The following is a 20,150-nucleotide window of genomic DNA, read 5'->3' as shown; positions in this document are numbered from 1 at the left end:
TTATTTGCTTGATTTCTGCTCTTTCAATCACAGGGGTTCAGCATCATATGTGGGCGTTACTTAGGACGGTCTGCATGCAAATATAATCAGCCAAGGAACTCCCAGCCATTAAGGCATTTTGATATTTACATATCTTCTCCCAAGAGCGAGCCCACTGCTTTCATCAGCACTGAGGGCTCTAGAGAGGAGTACTGAGGCCGGGTGCTGTGATGTTTTCAGGAAGATATGTACAGCTCCCTGCCGGCCTCTACCACCAGCCATGATCTGCCTGCACTGCATAGAAAAGCACAGAGGCTAAGTGATGACATCACTGGATCTAAAACAAATTATGTAATGAAAATGGAAAGGGGTTAATTAAAGATATAATTGGCATTTTCATAGGGGAGGGGGCACAAAACACAAAGTAGCAAAGTGTGAGAAGATATAGCTTAACCACTTTACCACCGGAGGATTTTGCTGTCTTACGTCCAGGCCACTTTTTGCGATTCGGCGCTGTGCGATTTTAACTGACAATTGCGCGGTCGTGCGACGCCATACCCAAACGAAATTTACGTCCTTTTTTTCCCACAAACAGAACTTTCTTTTGGTGGTATTTGATCACCAGTGCGCTTTTTACTTTTTGTGCTAAAAACAAAAAAAGAGCGTTTATTTTGAAAAAATAACAATATTTTTAACATTTTTTTATATGAAATTCCCCCCCAAAAAATGTAAAAATCAATTTTTTTTTAAATTTTTGGCCAATTTGTTTTCTGCTACATATGTTTGGTAAAAAAAATCATGATAAGCGTATTTTGATTGGTTTGCGCAAAAGTTATTGCGTTTACTAACTACGGGAAAGATTTCTGTCATTTTTGGTGTTTTTTTTTTTTAACGCGTAATGGCGGTGATCTGCGATTTTTTTTGCGGGACTGCGACATTGCGGCGGACAGATCGGACCCCTGACTGACATTTATGACACTTTTGGGGGTACCAGTGACATTACTGCAGTAATCAGTGCTATATATATGCACTGTTACTGTAAAAATGGCACTGGCAGTGAAGGGGTTAATTTTATTGGAGAGGGAGGGGTTAATGTATGCCTGGTGCTTACTAACGTGTGGGGGGGGAGGTGACTGAGTGACAGAAGGACAGATCGGATGTTCAGCTATGCTGAACACTCCGATCTGTCAGTCCCTGTCACTTAGGAGATCCGCCCGCTCTGTTTACACAAGCGGGCGGATCTCCTCACTCGATTCCCCGACGATCAGGGCAGAGCAGCGGCGATCGCCGCCGCTCCTCCCCTGGCCCGACTCCTGCTGTGAATGAAAACAGCGGGAGCGCGCCTCCGGCGGCGCGCGAGGGGGGAACGAGCCACTTTGCCGCAGTACGCTCCATGTGAGCGGTCGGCAAGTGGTTAAATGCTAAGATCATGTTTAAAAAAAAAAAAAAGGAAATACACAAAATGTTTTCATTCATTTTTATTCTCCAGGACTCTGTAAAGCATTGTACCAGCAATCAGCGAATCAAGGGTGCAATGTCATGCTCCTGCATTCTCTTTCTACAGCTCTGAGCCCATACCTCTGTACAGGCTGTCAGTTTCAGAGCTGCAGGATGAGTTAATGGTCATCAGTGACCTCGCAGTTCATTGAAAACTACAAGCTGTCTGCCACAGTGGCAGACAGGACATGTAGATTATTCATTCACAGATGTAAGTGAATAATGTGGTGCTGACCATCTCCTGTAGTATGTCCGCAGTCTCTGACTGTTTTTTGTACAATGTCTGCAGTCTCTGAACATCTCCTATACCATGTCTGCAGTTTTTGACCATCTCCTGCACTAGGGCTGCAGTCTCTGACCATCTCCTGTACCACGGCTGCAGTCTCTGACCATCTCCTGTACCACGGCTGCAGTCTCTGACAATTTCCTGCACCACGGCTGCAGTCTTTGACCATCTCCTGTACCACGGCTGCAGTCTCTGACCATCTCCTGTACCACGGCTGCAGTCTCTGACCATCTCCTGTACCACGGCTGCAGTCTCTGACCATCTCCTGTACCACGGCTGCATCTCTGACCATCTCCTGTACCACGGCTGCAGTCTCTGACCATCTCCTGTACCACGGCTGTAGTCTCTGACCATCTCCTGTACCACGGCTGCAGTCTCTGACCATCTCCTGTACCACGGCTGTAGTCTCTGACCATCTCCTGTACCGCGGCTGCAGTCTTTGACCATCTCCTGTACCACGGCTGCAATCTCTGATCATCTCCTGTACCATGTCTGCAGTCTCTAACCATCTCCTGCACCACAGCTGCAGTCTCTGACCATCTCCTGTACCACGGCTGCAGTCTCTGACCATCTCTTGCACCATGTTCACAGTCGCTAACCATCTCTTGTACCATGTTCGCAGTCGCTGACCATCTCTTGTACCATGTTCGCAGTCGCTGACCATCTCTTGTACCATGTTCGCAGTCGCTGACCATCTCTTGTATCATGTTCGCAGTCGCTGACCATCTCCTGCACCATGCTTATAGTCTATATCAGAAATCTCTGAACTGAAGGAACACCAAGACAGACAGGAAAATGTATAGCCTTCATTTTACTGCAGCCAGGTTAGCAATAGCCAGATCCTGGAGGACACTTACAATCCCTTTTGACTTGGTGAAAAAGAAGCTGTCATGGATTATGGTGAACGAACGCCTCTTGGCAATCTTTTAAGACAAACAAGCTTTGTTTGAAAAAATTTGGGAACCTTGGATCAAATACTTGTCTGACCCCTTGTAACCTGCCGGGGTCAGACGGGAATATACCATGGAGTGCATCTTCTTCCTCTTAGTAATCTCTCTTCCTTTTCTTCTTTCTTTTCGTTTACTCCTTTCCTCGTTCTCTCCCTGTAGAACCAGGGAGATAGAAGTTGCTAAACTTATTGCAATGAACAAAACATTGAAGGAATGACCACAACCCCCTGGTTTAGGGGCATATATAATGGTTAGTGGTACCAGATCTCTTCGATTCCACCATAGTTGGGAAAGAAGACATCGGCCCTACGGTCATAATAATATGGTCCTCCCTCTCTCTTCCTTGTACAGTTTTTGGAGAAGCGACGGAGACACCGACAGCTCCTTTTTGATACTCATGTTACAAGAAGGTTACTTGGTGCATCTTCCTGTTATTTGATAAGGTTCAGTGAGTAAAGTGCAGTGATAGAAGTGCAGACTAGATGCTGTAAAATGACTCTTTCCGAAATGTTCATTGTGTGATGATGCAGACCTACGGAATGCTGTAAAAGGTCTTCAATATTTTTAAGTCTTGAAAACTTCCATAAAAATCACTGAAAGAGAAGTCTCCGAACTGCAGACCTTTGCTTTCTTTTATCTGGCCCTTGGGGCGTTTTTTTCCCCCACTGTCAGCAACATTGGGGCATGGTCCCTACCACTGATACCGACAATGGTGCACTAGTCCTCTCACTGACACCAACTATGGGGCACTATTCCTCCCATTGATAGCAATGATGTGTCACTATTCCTCTCACTGCCACCATTATTGGGGCAATATTTCTCCCACTGACACTAATGATGGAGCACTATTCCTCCCACTGACACAAATGATGGGGTACTATTCCTCCCACTGATACCAATGATGGGGCACTATTCCTCCCACTGATACCAATGATGGGGCACTATTCCTCCCACTGACACCAATGATGGGACACTATTCCTCCCACTGATACCAATGATGGGGTACTATTCCTCCCATTGAGAGCAAAAATAGGGCACTATTCCTCCAGCTGACACCAATGATGGCGCACTATTCCTTCCACTTACACTAACAATGAGGCACTATTCCTCCCACTGAGACCAATGATGGGGCACTATTCCTCCCACTGACACCAATGATGAGGCACTATTCCTCCCACTGACAACAATGATGTAGCACTATTCCTCCCACTGACACCAATGATGGGACACTATTCCTCCCACTGACACCAATGATGGGACACTATTCCTCCCACTGACACCAATGATGGGGCACTATTCCTCCCACTGACACCAATGATGGGGCACTATTCCTCCCACTGACACCAATGATGGGGCAATATCCCTCCCGCTCACAACAATGAAGGATCACTACTACATCCCCTCCTACCAATATTAGTGCACTATTCTTTCCACTGACACCAACAATGGGGCACTATTCCTCCCATTGATACAACCTATGGTGCACTACTACACCCCTACTACCAATGATGGGGAACTGTTTAATCCCACTGACACCAGGACATTTTCTACTGCCACTAGCCACAGTCCGGCCCCCCTAAAGTCTGAACACAGTAAACTGGCCCTTTTTTTTGAAAGTTTGGAGACCCCTGCTCTATATTCTGTGTGTTTGTTGTCTCTGAGACTTCATTTTATGTGCGCCCCTTTGGTGATCTTGGGAGCTGCACTTGAGGCACCTCGTATAACGAGAGTTGACCACCATTGCCGTAGGTTATATCGGGGTGGGAAGGACAGATAGGGGTGTAAATAAAGTATCTACTTGTGTAAATCTCTTGGGCTCCCCTGACTGCACAGGAAAGATACACACACATTCCTCCATACAGGAAAACAGATAAACGAAGTGTGAACACAAATGAGTTTAGTAATTGCAGCCCCGGAGGAAGAAGTGTCTATTGATAACCCAGGCCCCGTTTATCACCCTCTGGTAAAGATAAATCTCTTACATCGTGTACAATCGATCTGAACTATCCTGGTCATGCTTCGGCTAATGTGCAGCAATTCATCTTTCTGACACCTGGATGTGCAGGGAAGGGGGGGAGCGGAGAGCCCGGGGTGTCTACAGTCACACGTCTAATACTAATACAGTGCGGTGTGAAGGGCCACAACGGACAACCACTTATTCCCCAGATTAATGTAAACCCTTCAGGAGAGAATCATGGAGGCTTCCAATGGTGACCTCACTCACTGGAAATGACCCTCTGGGCTCGGGGCATTCACTGGTCAGCCACTGACCTGGAACAAGTGTACAAATTAGGACTTCAGACATATCTATGACTTTCCTCAATGCAAATCTTGTTTTAGATCAGTAACTCAAAGTACTGAAGCCAGAAACAGCCAGCCAACTAGCATTTTCAGGAGGACTTTTTGGGGGGGACAGAGTTGAACATATGTGGGGACTGGGAAATTTTAGGTTGTATACGGTAGTGGATGTTGGATTAGCCACAGACGGCTCTTGCAGCTAATTACACAGAATAGTAGGGTGGCCGTCTGCATGGAGGTTGTATGGTGTCCCCATATAAGTTGACTGGTGTCTGATCAAAGTCACCCTATTTGTGTATCTGTGACTGTGGGGGGGGGGGGGTGTAAGCTCCTCTGGTACAGAGACTGATGTGACTGGCTCAGTGTTCTCTGTACAGCGCTGCGGTATATGTCAGAGCTATATAAATGTATAATAATAATAGTGTGTGACTGTGGGGGAGGGGACATTAGAGTGTAAGCTCCTCTGGTAGAGAGACTGATGGGACATTAGAGTGTAAGCTCCTCTGGTGCAGAGATTGATGTGACTGGCTTAGTGATCTCTGTACAGCACTGTGGTATATGTCAGAGCTATGTAAATGTATAATAATAGTGTGTAACTGTCTGGGGATATTAGAGTGTAAGCTCCTCTGGTACAGAGACTGATGTGATTGGCTCAGTGATCTCTGTACAGCACTGCGGTATATGTCAGAGCTATATAAATGTATAATAATAATAGTGTGTGCCTGTGGGGGAAGGAAACATTAGAGTGTAAGCTTCTCTGGTACAGAGACTGATGTGACTGGCTCAGTGTTTTCTGTACAGCACTGCGGTATATGTCAGAGCTATATAAATGTATAATAATAACAGTGTGTGACTGTGGGGGGACATTAAAATGCCCAGTTGGGGGGGGCTGGGGTGGAATGGCCATGGCAGGCATACAACAGAATGGCCATGGCAGGTGCACAGACCTGGGATCTCCAGAGCACAGATCTCACCATCAGAGTCTGGCTGTGGAAATATCAATGTTGGGTGGAATAACCCTTTACGCACACTTACAGAGGTGGGGTTTGAATGTTTAGTTCGGGGTGACACTTTCCATGGTAGCCTACAGAGTTTGAAACTAAATTCAGTTAAAGACACATTATACCCTTCTCTTACCCCTCTTCCCATCAGTCCATTATTGAAGGGTAGCCCGATGAAGCTGAATGCTGCTTCCTGGATGAAGTAGGGGTTCAGGATTCGGATTTCATGTGGCTCCCGTGGTACCCGAGTGGCAACTGACTTCCAGAAACCATCAGAAGCGCTCTGAGAGAGAGAAATGGGAGAGGACCGGTGAAAATCGCTGCCAGAAGATGGAACAGACAAGAAAATATTTTTGCTTTTTCAGTGATTTATCTTTCTAATAAAATTCTAAATGTAATAACTCTCTCCCTATCATACAACTCCCAGGGATGTCTCCATCAGATCATAAGATTTCCTTTTCATTATCACCAGTATAACTTTCCTTTAAAGCCTTGTTTATATGGTGTACTACAGTGTAAATTCATGTGAGGGCCGAGTTTGCATGCATGGGGATGCACGGGCGTTGTGTGCATCCCTGTGCAGGAAGTCTCATTCATGTCAATCGGGATGCAGTAGCTCCACAGGCACACTTGCTCCTCCCAATTTGAAAAAGGGCATGGCCCCGAATGCACACTGTCTGTGTTCAGGGCCGCCGTGCACCCACATCCGCATGGCTGTCAAGTCGGGAGCAGCATCTGTGTTAGTGCAAGTGAGGAAAAGTTTTGCAGGGCTGGTGTAGTAAAAACAAATGTTTACCTTGATGAATACAAATGCTTCAAATGTAAAACTAAATTATTAATATGACCGGTGGATATATTTAAGGTGTCCGTCACCCTGGGTGAAATGGTGATAAATAACAGATCGCAGTGATGTATATTAAGAGAATACAATAAATAAAATAAACATAAAATACAACAGTCTTGTGTCAACACACTGTGAATCCAAACTGTAAAAAAGGTGACAGCGCATGGTAACAAATAGACAAATCACAGTGATGTAAGTAAAACAGTCTCTGTGTCAGCACATTATGAATCCAAGCTATAAGCTACAGGATCCCCTGATGAAGTCACGTGTTGTGACGTAACGCGTAGGGCCCCGCAATACCGGAAGTGAAGTGCATATGAGCTTGTGGATGTCAGACCTTTCTATTTGTTTTTATGTGAGTGCAACTGTAATTTTTACCATAATATACAATCATAAACCATTCTTAAAACATACTATACTATGAAGCCTTCTCTTTTTTACATCTAAATTTGGAGCAAACTGGATGTTAAAGAGAAAGACACCCCAAAGGAATTACATATATTGTGTATGAACAGAGATTGTCTACCAGTGAGAAAGACCTCTCATGCTGTTACCTTGCAGCAGTAAGGTGAGTGGCTTGTACACCCCCAGGCGCACGTTGCACTGAAGATTGCATGATTCACCACGGGCTGTCACTAATTTTATAGCTTTGATTATAGCTTTGATTCACTGCTGACACAGAGACTGTTTTATTTACATCGCTGTGCACGGTAACAAATAGACAAATCACAGTGATGGAAGTAAAACAGTCTCTGTGTCAGCAGTGAATCAAAGCTATAAAACGGGGTGTACAAGCCGCTCACCAGCACAGAGGTCTTTCTCAATGGTAGACAATCTCTGTTCATACACAATATATGTAGTTCCTTTAGGGCAGGGGTCTTCAAACTATGACCCTCTAGTGGTTCAGAAACTACAATTCCCATCATGCCTAGTCATGTCTGTGACTGTCAGAGTTTTACAATGCCTCATGGAATGTGTAGTTCTGCAACATCTGGAGGGCCGTAGTGTGAAGATCCCTGCTTTAGGGTGTCTTTCTCTTTAACATCCAGTTTGCTCCATATTTAGATGTAAAAAAGAGAAGGCTCCATAGTATAGTACGTTTTAAGAATGGTTTATCACAAAAATGACAGTTGCACTCACATAAAAACAAATAGAAAGGTCCGACATCCTTGAGCGCTGAGCTCGTATGCACTTCACTTCCGGTATCGTGGGGCCCTACGCGTTACGTCACAACACGTGACTTCATCAGGGAATCCTGTAGCTTTTAGCTTGGATTCACAATGTGCTGACACAGAGACTGTTTTACTTACATCACTGTGATTTGTCTATTTGTTACCGCGCGCTGTCACCTATTTTACAGTTTGGATTCACAGTGTGTTGACACAAGACTGTTGTATTTTATGTTTATTTTATTTATTTTATTCTCTTAATATATATCACTGCGATCTGTTATTTATCACTATTTCACCCAGGGTGACGGACAACTTATATTTATCCACCAGTCATATTAATAGTTTAGTTATACATTTTAAGCATTTGTATTTATCAAGGTTTATTTCAACATTTGTTTTTACTACACCAGCCCTGCAGCACAACATTTTTCCTCACTTGCACTTTATTCATTAGCCAGGGTTTGCTAGTTTTATGTTTTCCAACTGCTTGGTTTATTTCTCACATTTCCTTCGAGAGATAGGGTGTAAGTTTTACACCATTTTAAGTCTGTGTTAGTGCAAATGCTGCATTCCAACTGGCCTGCATGGGAATGAATTGAACACCAGTGTATCCCTATGAAGGCAAACACGGCCCTTGCACGGGTATACACTACAGTACACCAGTGTGACTGAGGCCTAATTCTTTATTACATGCTGGGTATTTTATTATATTTTAAGCACAGATTATAATCACAAGACTGATCTCTAGGCACTCGCTCACCAGTATGAACTAGAGGCCTTTCCTCCAGGCCATAATTAACATCTCAAAGACATCACCTGTGTAGCTCCGCCTGGAGGGGCTCAGGGTGGAGTTTTCTGAGTCGATTCTGAGCCTTGCACAGTCCTAAGACAACTCCTTATTGCGTCACCAACCACAGCGCCTTCAGAATCTGCTGCAGGGTTGGAGGAGAATGAGTGATAAGAAGCAGGCTGGATTGCACAGCTGTCAATGCGATGGCGGGGTCACCTGCTGCAAGTCCACTTAGGCTGGCCTTAGATGGATCTAAATTTTTGCCCTCCAGCAGGGACTGGCTAAATTTCGATCCCATCTATTGGCCCGCTGGTTGTACAGAAGACGATCTCGCCATTGACATCTGTACAATCAGCCTTAGTGAAACACTTTGGGGTGGATTTACTAAAGGCAAAAAGACTGTTCACTTTGCAAGTGCAGTTGCTCCAGAGCTTAGTAAATGAGGGGAAGCGCTGCTGACTTTCATCATCCAATCATGTGCAAGCAAAAATGCTGTTTTTTTATTTTATTTTTTCCTTGCATGTGATTGGGTATTCTTTGTAAAGTGAAGCTTCACCTCATTTATTAAGCTCTGGAGCAACTGAACTTGCAGAGTGCACAGTCTATTTGCCTTTAGTAAATCAACAGTTGATGTTCTGCCACCCAGTTAACACCTTCCCGCCAGGTATATAGCAGAATGACGGCCTGGTGGTGGCTTTCCCTTCCTGACTGCACGTCATATGACGTCCTGCCAGAGAGGTCTGTGCAGCCACCAGACACAGCTGATGACTGATCAGTGTACTGGCTCGCTGCTGGTACCGTGTGACCACCGTGACCAATCACAGTAGGTCACATGACAGTTGCACGCAATGGATGGCTTCCTTTCATGCCATTCATTGTGTAGAATTGTGTTGCTAGCTGCAATTGGTCAATTTGATCACATGGTACAGACAGGGCCAATCACAGCCCATCTGTACCATGTGATTAACTTTGACCAATCACAGCTAATCACAACAAAACAAACTAAATAAATCAGTTTCATTCAGTAAAATGATTACTTATAACAATGCAATTCACTGCTATAAGCAAAGTGTAAAAAAAAAAATCTTATCACTTCCCCAGAGTAGTATAATGTTACTATAGTAACATTACATTGCTCTGGTCAGAGCAAAGTAATAAAAAAAAATATAATTTTTTTTTTCGTACTGTCACCAGTTTCCCTGATCACCGCCACACCAGTTTTTTTTTTTCCAAAACAATTTTTAGTGAAAAAAATTATAGTATACAATAAGTAGAAACAGTCTTCAGACCATAAGGCCCCTTTCACACGAGCGGTTAGATTTCAGCTTTTAGCTGCGGATAGAGGAGCTTATTTACTGCAGCTAAATGCAGACAATGCATCCCTATGGCCCCGTTCACACACTGCGTTTAGCAACGTCTTCATAACATACGGTTTTGTGCATTTAAGAAAAATAAAATTGACAGCGTCCAGGAGCGATGTAACGCAGCTATCTGTATACAAACGCAGTTAATCGCAGTACAAAGAAAAAATAAGTAAACAGTTACTATACTAAAGGCAAGACTTTACTACCGCGGCTAAACGAAGCCGCAAGTAAACGCAGGTAATCGCATGTAAACGCAGTGTAAAAATATGAGTAATCTTTGTGCCAGGAGCATTGGAATTTGAAAATGACAAAACATGCTTTTACCAACGGCAGAACAACCGCCCGAGGGAAAGGGGCCTAAGATATTGAAATATTTGGAGGAACAGCTTTTAAGATACAAGCAGTGGAGGCTGGTGCTCCATGGGCCGGGGGGGTTGGAAGGTGTTAGATGGACCACACCATACCACCCCCCGACCACACCAGCTCCAGCCCGCACACCATACCCCCCCCCCCCTGACCACACCAGCTCCAACCAGGCACACCGTACCACCCCCCTCCCCGGTCGCCGGCTCACTCGCTCACTCACCCTGGACTGGCAGGCAGCGGCAGCGGTTACCCCTTCACTCTCCTCCGTGGTTTGGGCTTCCCCTGCTTCTCCTCCCTCCTCCTCCTCAGCCAATACATGGCTTCTCCTTTCGGCCAATCGGGAAATGGGTCTCAGGACCCGCTTCCCGATTGCCCAGGAAGGGAATCTGTGTGACAATAGCGAATATTTATTTGCTATTGTCACACAAATGGGTGGGCTCAGGGTGCAGTGCTCTGCGCCCCAAGCCCACCCTTTTTTGAAGCCTATTAGAGCCTCTGGCTCCAATCATGTGCTTAAAAAAAAAAAAAACCCATTGGAATCCATGCATGTAGATTAGGGGGCCAGATGCATGGATGGGGGGGCGGCGCCCCTACGCCCCCCAATAGATGGGCCGCCACTGGATATAAGATGGCCCTGTGTTAGCAGTTGCAAAGATGAATAGTAACATCTCACACAATAAATGATTAGGATCCAAGAGAACAAAGGTGGTGAACAATAATAAGGTAGGACAGTAATGGCAAACCTTGGCACCCCAGATGTTTTGGAACTACATTTCCCATGATGCTAAACAACACTGCAGAGTGCATGAGCATCATGGGAAATGTAGTTCCAAAACATCTGGGGTGCCAAGGTTCACCATCACTGGAGTAGGATCAGGTTTTTGGGGTCAGGATTAGGACATACCAGTTATATAATGACACTATGTAAAAAAAAAAAAAAAAGAACTTCCTTCTTTTTTTTTTTTTTTTTCTTCATATTCTAAAACATTATGACAAAAAATTACAACTTCAAAAGACCCGCCATGCCTCTAACTAAATACCTTTGACTACTTTCCAAAAAGGGGTCATTTAGGGGGTATTTGTACTGTCCTGGCATTTTAGGGCATCAAGAAATGAGATTGGTCGTCAGTACATCAGGACAGATCAATTTTCAGATATACTGTATATATACACCATAGTTTGTGAACTCCTTATCTTTCCTACAGACTTAATAATATTCAACGATTTGGGCTATTTTCACCAAAGAAATGAAGCAGAATAAATTTTGACCTAAATTTATGAAGAAAGATTATTTATTTAAAACATTTTATAACAGAAACAAAGAAAACGCATTCTTTTCTAAATTGTCGTTCTTTTTTAATTTATTTAGAAAAAAAACATAAAAAGCCCAGTGGTGATTAAATACTAGGGATCGACCAATGTCGTTTTCTCAGGTCCGATACCAATTTTCCAGCCACCCTTAAGGCCCATATTAGGTGCCGATATTCTGCACATTTAAAATTTTTATTTTTACACTATCCTTTTAATTTATTTTATTTTTTTGATCACTTTTATTGCTGTCACAAGGAAAGTAAACATCCCATGTGACAGTAATAGGCAGTGACAGGTACTATTTATGGAGAGATCGGGGGGGGGGAATGTGACAGTAATAGGCAGTGACAGGTACTCTTTATGGAGGGATCGGGAAGAATGTGACAGCAATAGGCAGTCACAGGTACTCTTTATGGAGGGATCGGGGGAATGTGACAGTAATAGCAGTGACAGGTACTCTTTATGGAGGGATCGGGGGGAATGTGACAGTAATAGGAGTGACAGGTACTATTTATGGAGGGATCGAGGGGAATGTGACAGTAATAGCAGTGACAGGTACTCTTTATGGAGGGATCGAGGGGAATGTGACAGTAATAGCAGTGACAGGTACTCTTTATGGAGGGATCGGGGGAATGTGACAGTAATAGACAGTGACAGGTACTCTTTATGGGGAGATCGGGGGGGAATGTGACAGTAATAGACAGTGACAGGTACTCTTTATGGAGGGATCGGGGGATGTGACAGTAATAGACAGTGACAGGTACTCTTTATGGAGGGATCGGGGGGAATGTGACAGTAATAGCAGTGACAGGTACTCTTTATGGAGGGATCGGGGGGAATGTGACAGTAATAGGCAGTGACAGGTACTCTTCATGGAGGGATCGGGAGGAATGTGACAGTAATAGGAGTGACAGGTACTCTTTATGGAGGGATCGGGGGGAATGTGACAGTAATAGGAGTGACAGGTACTCTTTATGGAGGGATCGGGGGGAATGTGACAGTAATAGGAGTGACAGGTACTCTTTATGGAGGGATCGGGGGGAATGTGACAGTAATAGGAGTGACAGGTACTCTTTATGGAGGGATCGGGGGGAATGTGACAGTAATAGGAGTGACAGGTACTCTTTATGGAGGGATCGGGGGGAATGTGACAGTAATAGGCAGTGACAGGTACTCTTTATGGAGGGATCGGGAGGAATGTGACAGTAATAGGAGTGACAGGTACTCTTTATGGAGGGATCGGGGGGAATGTGACAGTAATAGGCAGTGACAGGTACTCTTCATGGAGGGATCGGGGGGAATGTGACAGTAATAGCAGTGACAGGTACTCTTTATGGAGGGATCGGGGGGGAATGTGACAGTAATAGCAGTGACAGGTACTCTTTATGGAGGGATCGGGGGAAATGTGACAGTAATAGGAGTGACAGGTACTCTTTATGTCACGCAGGGGCACGTCCGCACGGCTACAAGGGATGCCGCATCTGCCGCACGCAGACGCATCTCACGTCAGACCACGGACACCGCCCACAGGCGTCACACAGCGCATTACTGCGCATGTGCGACAGCCTTTAAAAGGCCGGGGAACACCTCCAGATCCTCAGTCTCTCCCGGATCGCAGGAGGACAGGACCTGGAGGCAACATGCTGTGACACTACACCAATACCTTTCTACAAAAACGTAAGCATAGACCTGGAAAAGATGTGCTAACATCTCTCAACCAAGTCCTTACTTCTTACCAAACTTTCAACTTTCAGTACTTCATTCAAGGATGTTTTATTTTTACCTCAAACCATCCTTTACCTTACTATGTATTATTCTTATATACCCTGCACCTCAGATGACCCTCATCAATGTGCAAACACCACAGATGATCTCCATCAATGTGGGAAGTTATACACTATAGCCACATTGAACTACATTGGACCAGAAAAACGTGGCCCAAGAAGTAATTATTATTATTATTATAATTTATATTATTTACTACAAACAACTCTTCAGGTTGTTTTTCACCTGTGGCTTCAATTACAACCCTACCGCACCTTTCTCACCCAATACAGCATTGTTCCTGCAGCTCCTGGAAAAAGTCTGGGAAAGCAATACTCCAGAAAGTGGACAAAAAAAATATGTATGTCAATCTACAACTCTATATATAACTTAATTTGAACAACTATATACTACTATTTCTGACAATTTATTGTACTTATTCCTAGAATCGGTAACATCCTTGATAAAGGCCGCTACAGGCCGAAACATGTTGGAATACCGATCAGGCCCCTCTCTGCAACCATTTCCCATTCTCTGATATGAGGAACAGCAGAGCAGGACCATCTACTTTTCTTGTCTAAGTCACCGTTTTCACGTGTAACCACACCTACTACTTTTTTTTTTTTTTTTCTCTTCACTATCACAATGGGACTTTACCCATTAATTCACTCAAATCTTTGTATATAATTATACATGTGAATAAATTTTATCTACAAATTGTACTACTACTGTTTACTCGTTTTACTCCTGCCCTTAAAATCCCACACTTGACTTGAGGCACCACAAATCGACAAACTATACTCTCGGGATGGTGGCAGAAACTATTACTTTCCCTTCCAGTTAAGATCCAAAAAACATTTCTTCAACTCTTTATGGAGGGATCGGGGGGAATGTGACAGTAATAGGAGTGACAGGTACTCTTTATGGAGGGATCGGGGGGAATGTGACAGTAATAGGAGTGACAGGTACTCTTTATGGAGGGATCGGGGGAATGTGACAGTAATAGGCAGTGACAGGTACTCTTTATGGAGGGATCGGGGGGAATGTGACAGTAATAGCAGTGACAGGTACTCTTTATGGAGGGATCGGGAGGAATGTGACAGTAATAGCAGTAACAGGTACTCTTTATGGAGGGATCGGGGGGGAATGTGATAGTAATAGCAGTGACAGGTACTCTTTATGGAGGGATCGGGGGGAATGTGACAGTAATAGGAGTGACAGGTACTCTTTATGGAGGGATTGGGGGGATGTGACAGTAATAGGAGTGACAGGTACTCTTTATGGAGGGATCGGGGGGAATGTGACAGTACTAGGAGTGACAGGTACTCTTTATGGAGGGATCGGGAGGAATGTGACAGTAATAGGAGTGACAGGTACTCTTTATGGAGGGATCGGGGGAAATGTGACAGTAATAGGAGTGACAGGTACTCTTTATGGAGGGATCGGGGGGGGGGGGATGTGACAGTAATAGGAGTGACAGGTACTCTTTATGGAGGGATCGGGGGGAATGTGACAGTACTAGGAGTGACAGGTACTCTTTATGGAGGGATCGGGAGGAATGTGACAGTAATAGGAGTGACAGGTACTCTTTATGGAGGGATAGGGGGGGAATGTGACAGTAATAGGAGTGACAGGTACTCTTTATGGAGAGATCAGGGGTCTATAAGATGGCAATTGGTTTGAGATCCTCCTTTCCGCCTTCCAATTTTTGGAATTCTCCCCCCCCCCGATGCCCGATTCAGTCTGATGACTCACACCCCTCCTTTTTCTCCCCCCCCCCCATTTTTTTTTCCTGACATATTATGTTCAATATATATTGATTTGTATTATTGTTTATTCTAGATAATACGATTTTGCCTGATACGAATATATTCTTGGATCCTGAGGAAGCTCCGTTGAGCGAAACGCGTAGATCCACAAGATGTACTTTAGACAGATATTGTTATATTTATATGACTATAAATATATTTTTTTGTTTGTTATATTCAATAAACATGTATTATCCTTTTTTACAATCTTTGGTCTTCGTTGCTGATATATAGGCACATTTAAATCCTCATATCCAGTGTTTGGTAGATACATTCCCTTTCTGTCATATTCCCCTCCCCCCCACCCCTTATTAGTTGCCTACCAACGTGGTTACACAATTATTTCAGGATCCCAATCCCCTCCTCTGCACTTAAAAGCATTCAAAATGCCAAGTTTGGCTGTATCGGCAAGTTTGTGGGCGATACAGATACTTAAAAAAAAGTGATTATCTGCCCCACCGATAATCGGTCGATCCCTAATAAATACCACCAAAGCAAAGCTTTAGTTGTGTTAACAAAGTGATACAAATTTTGTTTGGGTACATTATTGCATGACCACGCAATTGTCTTTCAAAGTGTGACAACGCTGAAAGCTGAAACTTGGCCTGGGTAAGAAGTAGGGAGGGGTGGGGGGAGGGGGGGGAGTGCCCGGTATTGAAGCACCTAGTGCATTACCCTTGGACACCTTAAATTTTTTTAAATTAGAATGCCAAAAACATAATCACAAACACGAAGAGCAAAAATCGCATAGAATAAGTCCACCTCCATGTGGAAAGGGCATATCCCTATAGAAGGACATCTGACGAGTTTCAGGAGAGGCGCTCCCTTCCTCAGAATGTGTCCCCGGTGCTTATATAGAAGGGGTCGTGGGCCGCATCAGCATCATAGTTGTCCTCAAAATGCCGGTTATATCTGTAGGACTAGATGGGAGCACCCCACGTCCCCCTTACACCCTTACATGAGATGTCAAGAGCCCCCCCCCACCATCAGAAGTCAAGAGACACCCACCCTTCCTTACATCACAATGCACCCCCTTGCCTTGTGCTGCTGCCAGGAAGAAGATGCGGGTGGATCTGGGAAGACGTGCAGGGTCTGGAGGAGAACCAGAGGAGGGCTGGAGTCTGCTTCCAGAGTCTGCTGAATGCTGACATCAGGGGAGGCAGAGGCAAGGTGGAGGTGCAGGATCTTTAGGAGGAGTTCTGCCCTCCTCTCTGCTGTTGAGAAAGGGGGGAGGGGGTGGGCAAAGACGAGCCTTTCTGCAGCTGCACAGAGGAGTGCAGGATCTGGCAAAGGAGTTCTGTCCTCTCTGCTGCCGACTACAGAGACAAGGTGGGGGCAGAGACTGGGGGGGTGCTGCAGGAGAGGTGCGAGGGCCACCTGAAATGGCCTAGGGGGCCACATTCGACCCTGCAGGCCTTGTGTTTGACACCTGTGTTATACAAGGTTATGCCTTTTCCACATGGAGGTGGACTTATCCTACGCGATTTTTGCTCTTCATGTTTGTGAGTATGTTTTTGGCATTCTAATTTAAAATTTTAAAGGTGTCCAAGGGTAATGCACTAGGCCAGTGATGGCGAACCTTGGCACCCCCAATGTTTTGGAACTACATTTTCCATGATTCTCATGCACTTTGACTTATAGTTGAGAATCATGGGAAATGTAGTTCCAAAACATCGGGGGTGCCAAGGTTCACCATCACTACGCTAGGTGCTTGCGCCTCCTTTCTTTTATATTTTTAGTCTTTGGAGTTTCCCCATCGGAGGAGAGCTGCTTGCCTAAAGTTCTCATTGGAGTGAGCGCTTGGGTCATTCAGTTGTTAGGGAGTATAACAAGCCTGGTTTACTGCATATACACACTGATTTTGTAGGTTTAGTAACACTTTAACCCCTTCCCGACTGCCCTCCGCCTTTTTACTGTGGCAGTGCGGCCCCCCCCTGCGCAAACCGACGTAGACATACGTCGGTCACGCGACTGCAGCTAGGGGGCGAGTGCACGCCGCCGCCGCCGCGCTCCCGCCCCCACTCGTCAGCGGGGTAGCCGATGCACGGGGCATGCGGCTCCGATTGCCATCTGACACCCGCGATCGCTCCCCGCTGAGAAGGACGGTCGGATGTTGTAAACACAGCTGATCGTTCTTCTCCCTGGAATGATCACAGAGTGCCTGTGATCCTTCTATATAGGATCACATGTCTCTATGGTCATTTCACAAGCCACGCCCCCATACAGTTAGGATCACTCCCCTAGGCTCACTTTTAACCCCTTGATCACCCACAATGTCAACCCCTCCCCTGCCAGTGTCATTATTACAGTAACAGTGCATATTTTTAGCACTGATTACTGTAGTAATGTCACTGTTCCCCCCAAAAGTGTCAAAAATGTCAGTTAGGGGTCCGATCTGTCTGCCGCAATGTCGCAATCCCGCTAAAGACCTCAGATCGCCGCCATTACTAGTAAAAAAAAAAAAAGAAACAATAAAAATGACTTCTTTCCCGTAGTTAGTAGACGTGATAACTTTTGCGCAAACCAATCAAAGTAAGCTTATTGCGATTTTTTTTTTTACCAAAAATATGTAGCAGAATACAAATTGGCCTAAAATGTTAAAAATTTTTGATTTTACATTTTTTTTTTTTGGAGAATGTTATATAGCAGAATGTGAAAAATATTATTTTTTTTCCAGAATTGTAGCTATTTTTTTGTTTATAGCACAAAAAATAAAAATCGCAGAGGTGATCAAATACCAGCAAAAGAAAGCTCTATTTGTGGGGAAAAAAGAACATCAATTTTATTTGGGTACAGCGTCGCACGACCGCGCAATTGTCTGTTAAAGTAACGCAGTGTCGAATATATAGAAAATATGGCCTGGTCATAAAGGGGGCAAATCCTTCCGGTCCAGAATTGGTTAAATAAAAAATAAGGCCCCTTTCACACTTGCAGACCGTTCAGATCCACCTGTCAAGTTTTTTAGGCGGATCTGAATGGATGCCCCATGCATCCCTATGTCCGCTGACATCCGATCCGTCAAATCCGGACGGATGGAAACCCTATTTTCCATCCGTCTGGCGGATCGGATGAGAATGGACAGGCGGTCCGTTCTCATCTGATTCCCCCATAGAGGACAGCAGGGATCTGACACCTCCGCCTCTGCACACAGCGCGGAGACAGAGCTGCCACCCGCCTGCTGAGTGGGGGATCGGTGGATCGATCCCCCGCTGAGGAAAAATGGAGTCCGCCGATGGAGCGGCAAGTGTGAAAGGGGCCTAAAAGTGTAATAAAAAGGAGCTGGTATAAGTACATCCAAACCATCTTTATATTAGCCTCCTCTAATATGTTGCACAGTTACCGCGGGTTCGATATAGAATGAACAGAATCCTTCATCCACACTATACAGCATGGATGGACCAATCTCCTGCTGTGGTTTTGACTGGCTATCTGAATTCCTGAGCAGGAGCTGCATGTGATTGGATGCAGCTGCTGTTTGGCTGACAATTTGGCAAAGGGTGGGGGACAGGGCCACCCACTTAGTATAATTCAGCCAGTTCATCAGGAATTGTGCAATATTTGCACAGTGTATGGCCACAGCTGAAGAGTGTAGAAATGTGGCTGCTCCTGCATTTTACAATGGCTGGGTCCTAGACCATGCTTAAATATATAGGTTAAAAAAAAAAAAGAGAGCCTGTCACATTAAAAAAAAAAAACGAAAAAAACAAATCAACCTCGCTGAACTCAAAATTTACAGTTGATTCTTAACCAGTTCTGGACCGGAAGGATTTGCCCCCCCTTAATGACCAGGCCATTTTTTTGCGATTCGGCGCTGCGTTACTTTAACGGACAATTGCGCGGTCGTGCGACGCTGTACACAAATAAAATTAATGTTCTTTTTTCCCCACAAATAAAGCTTTATTTTCGTGGTATTTGATCACCTCTGCGATTTTTATTTTTTTGCGCTATAAACAAAAAATGAGCGACAATTATGAAAAAAATATATATATATTTTTCCCCTTCTGCTATATATCATTCCCAATAAAAAAAAAATGTAAAAATCAAATGTTTTCATCATTTTAGGCCAATTTGTTTTCTGCTACATATTTTTGGTAAAAAAAAAAATCCCAATAAGCGTATTTTGATTGGTTTGCGCAAAAGTTATCGCGACAAACTAAAAAGATTTATGTCATTTTTTTTTTTTTACTAGTAATGGTGGTGATCTGAGATTTTTAACGGGTATGCGACATTGCGGTGGACAGATTGGACCCCTAACTGACATTTTTGGGGGGACCAGTGACATTACGACAGTAATCAGTGTTAAAAATATGCATTGTTACTGTAATAATGACACTGGCAGGGAAGGGGTTAACTCAGGGGTGATCAAAGGGTTAAGTGTATGCCTAAGGGGTGTTTTCTAACTGTGAGGGGGATGGGCTTGTGGAATTAACACAGAGACCTGTGATCCTAAATAGGAGGATCACAGGCGCTCTGTCCTGATTCCTGAGAGAACAACGGTCTGCTGTGTTTACAACAGCAGACCGTTGTTCTCTGTCCACGGGGAGCGATCGCGGTTGCTCAGGGGCAATCACGGCCACTGGCCCCATGAATCAGCTTCCCTGCTGGCTAATGGGGGTGCGTGCGCGCCCCAAGAACGCTCCCGAAGATCGCCATACAGGTACCGCGATTCGTACAGCTAAGCCAGCCTGCCGCAGTATATTTGCGGCGGGCGGTCAGCAGG

General features: G+C 44.7%; 1 protein-coding gene across 5 annotated transcripts in view; it reads right to left on the bottom strand.

Annotated features, from left to right (window-relative positions):
- ST3GAL3 (ST3 beta-galactoside alpha-2,3-sialyltransferase 3) overlaps positions 1–20,150 on the bottom strand; it is a 742,392-nt gene that overhangs the window by 21,496 nt on the left and 700,746 nt on the right. For all 5 annotated transcript variants that reach the window (XM_082265014.1, XM_082265013.1, XM_082265016.1 and 2 more), the window contains one exon: positions 6,148–6,294. In XM_082265014.1, coding sequence (XP_082121140.1) covers positions 6,148–6,294 — 147 coding nt within the window. The remainder of the gene's footprint in view (positions 1–6,147; positions 6,295–20,150) is intronic.

Source organism: Pelophylax lessonae (assembly GCF_965119305.1).
Source record: "Pelophylax lessonae genome assembly, chromosome: 8".
Taxonomy (NCBI): Eukaryota; Metazoa; Chordata; class Amphibia; order Anura; family Ranidae; genus Pelophylax; species Pelophylax lessonae.
Note: the sequence above shows the minus strand (reverse complement) of the source record. Positions and strands in the feature narration are given on the sequence as shown.